Source organism: Strongylocentrotus purpuratus, unplaced genomic scaffold (genome assembly GCF_000002235.5).
Source record: "Strongylocentrotus purpuratus isolate Spur 01 unplaced genomic scaffold, Spur_5.0 spur5_scaffold_18, whole genome shotgun sequence".
Lineage (NCBI taxonomy): Eukaryota > Metazoa > Echinodermata > Echinoidea > Camarodonta > Strongylocentrotidae > Strongylocentrotus > Strongylocentrotus purpuratus.
The window spans coordinates 20,156,197-20,166,082 of record NW_022145603.1 but is presented as its reverse complement, the minus strand read 5'-3'; the positions used below and the strand labels follow the sequence as shown (position 1 = coordinate 20,166,082).

The 9,886-nt window shown below is 39.0% G+C and overlaps 1 protein-coding gene across 1 annotated transcript; it reads left to right on the top strand.

The window, feature by feature from the left end:
• The first annotated feature begins 501 nt into the window (after positions 1-501).
• LOC100889254 (protein SPT2 homolog) lies at positions 502-9,623 on the top strand. The gene is made up of 6 exons (XM_003724713.3): positions 502-664; positions 1,996-2,119; positions 2,695-4,194; positions 4,962-5,133; positions 6,670-6,747; positions 7,645-9,623. The coding sequence occupies exons 1-6, from the start codon at positions 605-607 to the stop codon at positions 7,736-7,738; spliced, it is 2,028 nt and encodes a 675-aa protein (XP_003724761.1). The 5' UTR covers positions 502-604; the 3' UTR covers positions 7,739-9,623.
• The last annotated feature ends 263 nt before the right edge of the window (positions 9,624-9,886 follow it).

The window sequence follows — 9,886 nt, the reverse complement described above, 5'->3', positions numbered from 1 at the left end:
CAAAAAACAAAAACAAAAATGTGCCCTTCACTCCCCCCCCCCCCCCCCTCAAGGGAATACAGAAAGGGGGATGAAGACATGATGAAGAGAGAGAGAGAGAGAGAGCGTAGAGAGAGAAAGAGAGAGAGAGAGAGGGAGAGGAAGGAAGCGAGAGCGGGTAGAGAGGTATATGGGAGAGAAGGGCGTGGGGTTTTGAGGGAGCAAGGGGAGAGGGCCAGAAAAGGGTGTGGTGCTTTCTTTTTCTTTTTCTTTTATACCTGTGCCATCCACTGAGCGGTTTAGCGTAAACCGGAAGATTCAGTCTCTAATATCTTCCACTACTACGTCTGGCTTCACTGACCGCCTATACTCACAAGTCACAAGTGTCATTTTAATTAAAGAATTCCCCATATCAGACGGTTATTTCCAAGTAAGTCCGTACGTATGGTGCCAACGCGTCGATGACGTCATCCTCGAGTTTATTGATCCGGAAATCCACGATCGTGGTTCCGAAAATTCCCGAAAGTAATTTTGTTCCGTCTCCTCAATGAAAAGTCACGAACAAGCTGTGCAATTTCTCGTATAGCACTCCGTAAGTCGCTCATATCCTTGACTAACGTCTAACATGGACTTTCAGAAGATACTTGAGCTTGCATCCACTAATCAGAAAAGTGCAGAGAAAAGGGTAAGTATTATTAAATCAAATAATTGTCGTATGTTCACTTGTTATGCGTTCCCATCTGCTCATTTTGGTGTTGTGTTTTTGGTAAGGATTGAATGGGAGCTTTACTTTGCCAGCCAGCCGGCTAAGATTTCATTTTAAATTGATTCTGTAACAAGAAATATTGCTGTATTCATGCCGTGATGAGGCTTAAAGCGTAATTGATATTCTGAAAAGGCTTTTTGCCGAAAATCTCTTCAAAATTTGAAGGAGAAACAATTTGTCATCAACAAACGGATCAAATGAATTGAACAATATTTATTTGGGACTTTGGGGTCTCACATTTCAAACACCACTGTACAAAACTCAACTGAGTTCACTAAAAATGGGAGAATTGATGACACCTAAATAGTAGTAAAATGCAATCTTTTCAACTTACAGTAGGGGTGCTGGTCCCAGAATGAGGAATGTCTGCATAAACAAGAATAGGGTCTATCTTCATAAATGCAGACAAATTGCGTCCTAAACAACAGAGGCTCGTGTGTATTTTTGCGCACTGGCGATGCGAAAAATGGATTCTGATTAAGAAAATAAACCCAGTCACCGTCTACTTTTATGGGTTGTCCGTCTTCCCAAGGATTTATCGCTCATAACGTGAAAGTCTCTGTTCAAAGTCCATGTAAAAATAAAATGCATCAAGAAAATAATTGTGGAATCCGTTTTTCACATCACCAATGCATGGATCGGCAAACGATCCTTATTTTTGCGGATGTGTCTGTCCGAGTTTACATAGACGATACTCGTTTATGCGGACGATCCTTATTCTCGGACCAGCGCCCCTACTTACTTACCAATTCTTAGAAAATTAAAATCGTGAGTCTGTCAAACTTGCCGATCAGCCACTTCGTATTCATTGTGTGCATTAGTGTGCAATTGTGTGCAAGTGACCCCTCTCAGCGTGTATACAGCGCTAGAGGTCTATACGCATTAGCATTGACTACTATGCTTTGCTGGAATGACTCTCAGTGAGTGATTGACCGAGTTGCTCGTAATATTACAGCGTTACTATAGTTTTTGTGTAATACAAAAATTAAGACGCTGTGTATTGATTCTCCAAACTCCAAAATACACCACTAGACTCTAGACAAAACTCGGAAGAATTTAATTTAAAAATTGGCACTGTAGTGACAATTGATGTCGCCTATAGTACAAGCAGCAGCCAAATACAATCAATTCAACTCGCTGAAAAAGTACTTTGCCCATCATCTCTGTGAGTTGTTATATTCATCATTCATGTCAGACGTGCCATGTGAGTACACTAACAATATTGTTCTTTCAACAATCTTTCTCTATAGCTCGGAGAGACCAAGAGGTACAGCTCCAAGGTCCCGCCTCCCAAGAAAGAGCCAAGACCCAACGTTGATCCTGATGCAATAAGGGCCAGGATCGATCAGAAAGAGAAAGAAAGACAACAAAAATGTAAGTGGTGCACAGACAGGAATATTTTTGATAATGTCCACCCCCTCTGTTCATTTAGAATGTCAATGCTTAAAATTTATTTATTTGGGAATTCATGTTCATTTCCCAGAAACAAACTTAATTTGTAACTATAATTTTGAAAAGGAAAGCTTGTGTTCTAAAAATGTCAGTTCTTAGTATAATCTGTTCCTCTCTTCATTTGTTGATTATTTTTGCAATCACACAACTGCTGTAAAGCCTTACCTTGAGTTCAGATACATGTAAATACCAACTGTGTGAATACCATATAACATTCCTTATCAACAAGTTATGATTATTAAACATGTTTTTGAAAACTGAAGCTGATTCTGTAACTCTAGGAAATCCTGCAAAATTGGTTTCTTGCAGGCTTACTTGAGAATGTCATTTCCTATCCCTTGTGAACCAAAACTAACAACTGTTTATATTCTCTCACCTGTGTTCTTTCTGTCTTCCTGTCTCCCTCTCTCTTCTTGTCCCTCCGTTCTGCTCCCCCTCTCTATCACTTTCCCTTTCTTTCTTTCTCTCTCTCTCTCTCTCCATTTTGGACCTTCTAGTGATAGATGATGAACGTGCAAAGAGGGAAGGAGCCGTAAGACAGGTACAGCTTGATCGAAAACTAGCTGAAGAGAAGCGGAACAATCGGAGGTCATCTAAAAGAGCTAGAACTTCCACGGATCCTAAGACCAAAAGGAATTCTTCTGCGTCTTCCGGAGAATCCTCGAGAAGAGCAGAGCCATCAGGATACCGGGATAAGGAGCATGAGGTCGTCCATAAAAATTTCATGCATAAAGTGGAGAAAAATTCTGAGAGACATAGAGAGAAAGTAGCAAAGAAAGAGAAGAAAGAAACGGAAGTGAGGCCTTTGAAACGTAAGCCCACCAAGAAGCCTCGGCCTGCTGCGAAGAAGCCAATGAGCTACGAGGAGCTTATGAAGTTTGCGGAACAGCAGAAGGCAGGCATTTCTTCAAAGAGAGATGGAAGGATGGAAGAAGAGGAGGAGGATTCGGAAGAAGAGGAATATTCAGAAGAGGAGCAGGATTCAGAGGAGGAAGAATATGAAAGCAGACCTAGGGGAAGAGATAACAGACCTCTAGACAGGAACAGGGAACAGAGTAGGGATCAACAAATAAAGGAGAGATTAAAAGAGGAGAGGATTAAGAAAATGGCAAATGGAAATAGTCGACATAATATACCAGAGAAACATGGTAGACCCCCACAAAACTACAACAATGATAGGAAAAGACAATCACAGGGTGTTGGTAAAGACAGCAAAGGCCACAGACATTCTAGCGAAACTGAGAGAAGCGTTGTGAAAAAAGCGAATGGGCAAATGAATACAGGCGGAGTGAGGAAAGAAGGGAGAGGCGATAGTTCTAGGAAACCTGCAGGGGATAGATTTGGTGGTGGGGATGACAGGAGGAAAATGAGTAGCGGTAGTAATGTGCCTTCGAGATCGGGTGAGAAACAATTGAACAGGACAGGGGAGCGTCCAGTATCTAAGATTAGAGGAAGTGGTGACAAACGACCGGTGAGACCGAGTGAAACACACGCAGGGAGATCAAGCGATAAACTACCTCAAAGGCCAAATGGAAAATTACCCTCCAGGCCAGGAGAGAGACCAAGAGAGAGACCAATGGGAAAAACTGAGTCCAGACCTGAATCTAGACCTGATTCCAGAGCAGTTTCTGGCAATTCTTCTAGACCCGATTCCAGAGCGGTTCCTGGCAAGTCATCTAGACCCGATTCCAGAGTGGTTCCTGGTAAGTCATCTAGACCTGACTCCAGAGCGGCTCCTGGCAAGTCATCCAGACCCGATTCCAGAGCGGATCCTGGCAAGTCATCCAGACCTGATTCCAGAGCAGTTCCTAGCAAGTCATCTAGACCTGTTCCTGGTAAACAATCTGGACCTGCTCCCAGCAAGCCATCCAGACCAGTCCAGCGCCAAGATGAAAGAGCTAGAGACCGTCCCAGACCGGCGAATCATGACAGGGAGAGACCAAGGCCGTCAGGCATGGGACCACCGAGGGGGCAAGAAGTCACAAGAAAAAGACCAGGTAATACTTTGTGCTCCACATTACATATTACTCCAATAACAATTGCTTCAGGATATATTTCATCAAGAATATAGGGCTAGGGTTAAAATTGCATTGGGAATTGGGTTAGGTTAAGGTATTGAAAGGTTAAGGTTATATATATACATTTACGTTATTATTGTTGTTGTTATTAGTATTCATTATAATTACTATGTAGTACAGTAGTCGTAGTAGTAGTAGTAGTAGTAGTAGTATAGTTTTCTTTTGTCAGCACATATAGGGTTAAGTTTGGGATTGCAAGTAGGTTTTGTGCTAGGTCTAGGTTTGGGTTTAGGGTAAGGGTTAGGTAAATAGTGTTTGATCTAAGATTGAAGTTAGATGGTAGAGTTGCTGCCAGGTTCAAATCCTACTGGTTCCAAAATTTGTTGTGACTTGTATTCAATTACAAGATTGAGCATGCGATCTTTGTTTGCTGGGTGCAAGCCAAATATTTCTTTACAATAATTCAAATTACTCCCAGCGGGGTATTTCACAAAGATTCTAAGTCAAACTTAACTCTAAGTTGGACTTACAAATTTTGCAGAGCCATTTGATAATTGACAATCTGAATGATTTGAATCAACAGTTTATGCCTTTTAAAATATCTTGTACAAAATATTTTCAAAGGTGCTAACGGCTTTCCATAATTGTTAAGTTCAACTTAGAGATAAGTTCAACTTATGATCTTTGTGAAACACCCCCCAGGAAGCCTAACATTCAATAACAATTTTGCTTGTTTTCACCGACAGCTAAACCACCCATTATGCATGTCAAGCGAGGGCGTATCATGGTGAGCGATAGCGAGGAGGAGAGCGACTATGATGACGGGGACGGCTTTATTGATGATACTCCGATGGAGCAGAGCGGGGGATCTGATGTCTCGAGTTATATCAAGGAAATCTTTGGATATGATAAATCAAAGTAAGTCTTCCATTTTTCGGTATAGTGCTCATTTCCATGGCGATTAAGGCTTGTATACATACTTGTCAGAACCATCTACATGTATACACAGAGGTTGGCCAACCCGGTTCGAGTCGGACCCAACATGGCGAATACTGCTTTGTTGGGCAAGCACAAAACAAAAGAATATACGCCATGTTGTGACCCAGTGAAACCAAGTTGGCCAAACTCTGTGTATAGATGGCTCTGATACATGTATACTGCAGCTGTTTAACTGCCAGGCTATTTAATGCAAATGCAAGTATACTGCACTTCACATTTTTTGATCGACACGCAGATACGGTACAGATAACAACTAAATTATTTGTAGCCCTTGTAAATGTTTTTTTTTTTTTTGTTGTTGTTGTAAAGATGAAAGGCGGACTTAATGAATACTTTGAGATGTAAGCATTGATATGTTATATTCTCATGAAAGATAAATAGTGACAAATTAATTTTTCACTTACTTCAAAATTCACAAAGCTTTGGTAAGGGTATGAATAATTTAGTTGTTCACTGTAATTGAGTATGTAAAGGACCATTGTTGCGCACAGTCACCATGTCATCCCCCACTTGCCATATATTTACTACACGTAATATTGGGTGCAAAATAAAACCTGAATCTCGCCCATCGTGTACATGGAAAATATAAGGGTCCGTCCAGAAAGTTGAGGCACTTTTTGTGACATACATGTACCAGAAGTGAGAAACTATGTCTCCTATCAACTGTAACAATGTTTGCTCGAATTGAAATTTGCATAAAAAGCATTGCCAACTATCTTTAGAAGTACCAACTACCAAGTATCATGGTTAAAGGTAAAGACCAGTATTGGAAACGCCCCAATTTCAAAAAATGAAATGGAAGCTCTCATTACCAATCATGTGAAAGAATATGTTTTGACTAATACATGATGATAAAAAATTTGCCGGGAAACCGCTTACTAATTCATATATTTGGTAAATTTGTTTCTCTCATGGTCTGTGAGAGATATAGGGTAGTCCCATATACATCTTTCTGTGTATAGTGCTTGTAACTTTACGAAGAAAGGGCAAAATTTCTTATCATTTTGATGATTCCAGAACCTTGCAGATGCTAGATGCTACATGTAGATGATCAACCTTTTCTGATCGATTCCACAACGTTTCTTTCACAATGCAATCGCATGACCATAACTGGTCTTTACCTTTAATCGATATTATGGACCCAAAGTTTATCTTATGTTGGATGAATATGGTGTCCATGTAACATTGGTAATAAGAAAAATGTGTTTTAAGCAAAGATTTTGAAGAAAAGCAACTGAATCAGGAACAACTCTGGCAGGGCACTACTATATTCATTGCATAAAAATGTTCCACAGATAATTTCATATTCCATGCATAGTAGAAGATCTCATACTTACGTTACATGGACACCATCATATTTTTTGCCGTCATAATTTTATGGAATGACCCATAAATATAATCTGTCTTTCTCTGCAGATTTGACTTTATTTCTATTCTTGTATTGATTTCTAACAGGTATGGTTATGAGAGCGATTTTGCTTTACGTGCTATGGATACCAGCTACAGAGATATTCAGAGGGAAGAAGCAAGAAGGTAATTATTATGATATCATCATTATCTTTTCAAAACATATTTTACGATGTGTGCATGGGTAGATCCTTCCATATAAAGGAGGTATCTCGCTGAGCGACAAATGCTTACGAACGTAGCGAATTTGGGGTTTCGCCATGGTTTGTAAAAGGTTGCACGAAAGTTAGCAAAGAAGTTTCATCGTTGCAAACAGTTGCAAGCATTTGCAAAACAGTCGGTTGTAAGACGGTGTCGCTGAAGTTTGCAAATCCAAAATTCGTAACGTTCGTAAGCATGCGGCGCTCAGTGAGATACCCCCTTTAACATCATAAGGAAAAGACAACTTCAGTTTGTTAGGTATATTATGAGGAGAGAAGGCACAGGAAACAGGAAACTGACAGGAAGAATTGAGGGAAAGCTGAGAAGCAGAGGGAGACAGCCATATTAAATACATAGATTAGCTCATTTGGCTGACTGGTAACAGAAGTAACGTCACATTACAAAGAAAATAGAGATCTAAGTAGATGGAAAGCCTTGATCGCAAATAAGAGTTGTGGTTTATATTGAAGACGATTTCTAGCAAGTTGTTTTTATTTTACTGGTTCAAACGATCAATCTACTGCAGGATAAACAACCCAGAATGAATTATAGCCATGTTCTCTTGACATACAATGTCCATACCAGAGCTCAATATAAGCTTCAAGTAAGGACTATTGAGTGATGGCCAACTTTAACTAATATCATCTTTTTTTTAACCATTTATAATTCAATGTAAGCAAAATTGTATGTAAGAATATTATGTAGCTCATTGTAAACGCCTTGAGCACCCTCTGGGTGGATATGTTGCGCGCTATAAATGTCTGTATTATTATTATTATTATTTTATTATTTCTTTCCCATTTTGCATCTTTCTTTCTTTAGTTCCCGTCTCGGTATGATGGAGGACTTGGAGGACATCAGGAGAGAGAAAGAAGAATTGAAGAGGAAAGCCGGGAAGAAGGCAAAGAGGAGGTAATGGAGGGAAGAAAAGACGATCAAACATTCAAATGAAAAAAACAGGTGGTAGAACGAGTTGTGAGACTGATTATTCACAAATAGATCATGCATAATGTGTGTGTTAAATATCCATTCAGTAGAATTGTAGCCTGGTCAGATCTCACTGATAATAGTACTTAACAATAACCATATTGATATTAAGTCATTATCAAATCACTCCCCTGTTGTTTAGTTGGAATGAACTGGAGGTTGTTGTCGTTCAGACCTCATCATCTTAAGCAAATGAACTTTCCTCAACGGCCACCAATTTTTATTGTAGGACAGACTTTAATGATAGTGTCTGTGAGCGAATAAATGCACTCCTTCGAGGTGACGCCACTGGTTAATGAAATAATATGGCCTGTTGGGCATAAACTGAAGGCTAACACTATAATAATATATTTGCAAAATCGCTTTAAAAGAGACATCGTTGATGTATTAAGCGCTATATAAAAGCGAAACATTATTATCACTACATGTATGTATATGATATTATCATTAAAAACATAAATTATCAGGTAAACACCCAAATGGTGTCCAATTCCCCATGAGAGCCCGCTATTAATTATGTATCTTTAAAAGCTGGCTACTCGGGTAAAGGGGATTGTGTTTGCAGGGCCAACATTCCATAGTCCGATGGCATCAAGAAAGAAGGTTTTCCAATTAGTGTACGTATTAGCACGTAGAGGTGTTGTGGTCGAGTGGATACGTCGCTGGACTGTAGATCACAAGGTCCGCGGTTCAAGTCCCGCCGCGGCACTAATGTCCTTTGGCAAGACATTGATCTACATTTGCCACTCTCCACCCAGGTGTTAAATGGGTACCCGGTAGGATGCGAAAGCCAATGTGGTATGGTTAGCAATTTGAGCCTAGTAGCTCTTGTTGGAATGCTCCCCAGGGAGTGGAGAAAGTGCATACATTGTGTGCCGGCAGCCAGAATCCAATGACCGGGGTGTTAATGTAAAGCGCTTAGAAACTTGGGACATTCCTGACGTATTTAAGCGCTATATAGGCAAAAATATTATTATTTATGATTAGCATATGAGACGTCTATCTTCTGCTGATAGCCACGGAGGGAAGTTGAGACTTGATTGAAATTATTATGCATATTGCCTCTCGGACTTGCTTTAAGATTACCATGCCAACAGTTCGGCTCTAAATCTAGCTTTTATGGAAAAAGAAAGTCGATACTCTACATGGTCTTTGCAATTTTATTATTAAATTATTTCATTCTTGACATTGTGATATAATGTGTTGATTATCTTGAACATATTCTGCAGAGTAATATATTTATCTTGCCAAAAAAAGAACTCTATTTTTCGTTTTGAATCGAACACAAGGTACATGTCACATTTCCATTAATTTGGACAAAAGTGTTTCTTCTTGCAATTGTAAGCATCCTTTATTTGAACAGAGGATGAGTGTTCTAGATTTTCTGTTGTTCTTTTTTGTTATTAATTCTGTTATTATTTCTTTAATTTAAAAAAAAAGTTTGACTATATGGCTGTCGACAGGAGTTCTACTTAACCTCGGGTCTTAGAGTAGGTATTGGAAGTAAATAAATGCAACTTTAGATTTTGCATGTTTATGAAAATATTCCATAATACTTTTCTATTTTTCACTTAGAACATTTAGGAAAAGATCAAATTGATTCATTTTGGTGCTATGTTCAATGAATTTTCTTAAACTTGTCAACTTTGACCTTTGAACAAACAGTGCCTTCTGCTCTGTGCTATTTTGTTCATGTGAGCATATTACAAACGTATACGCTACCTTTCAAATGAAAGGAAAGTGACTTGAGCATAATTCTTTTAGAAGAAGATTTCAACTTCTTTATCTTTATTGTGTCTGTACAACAACAACAACAAAAAAAAGTAAAAATATAGTTGCCTCTTGATTTTTAATCATACAGACTTTTTGGTGTATTTTCAATTATGGTGTCCACTTTGGATTGGTTTTGCATCAAAGCTATTGTGTTATATATATATATATATATATAAAGAAGGAAGGAAAGAAAGACTGACAGATAAAAAGAAGAAAGAAGGATGAAAAATTAAAAACTCGGAACCCCATTTTCTCTGTTCATGTGCCTATACAGATGCCTATATTTGGTTATTCTCTTTGTACA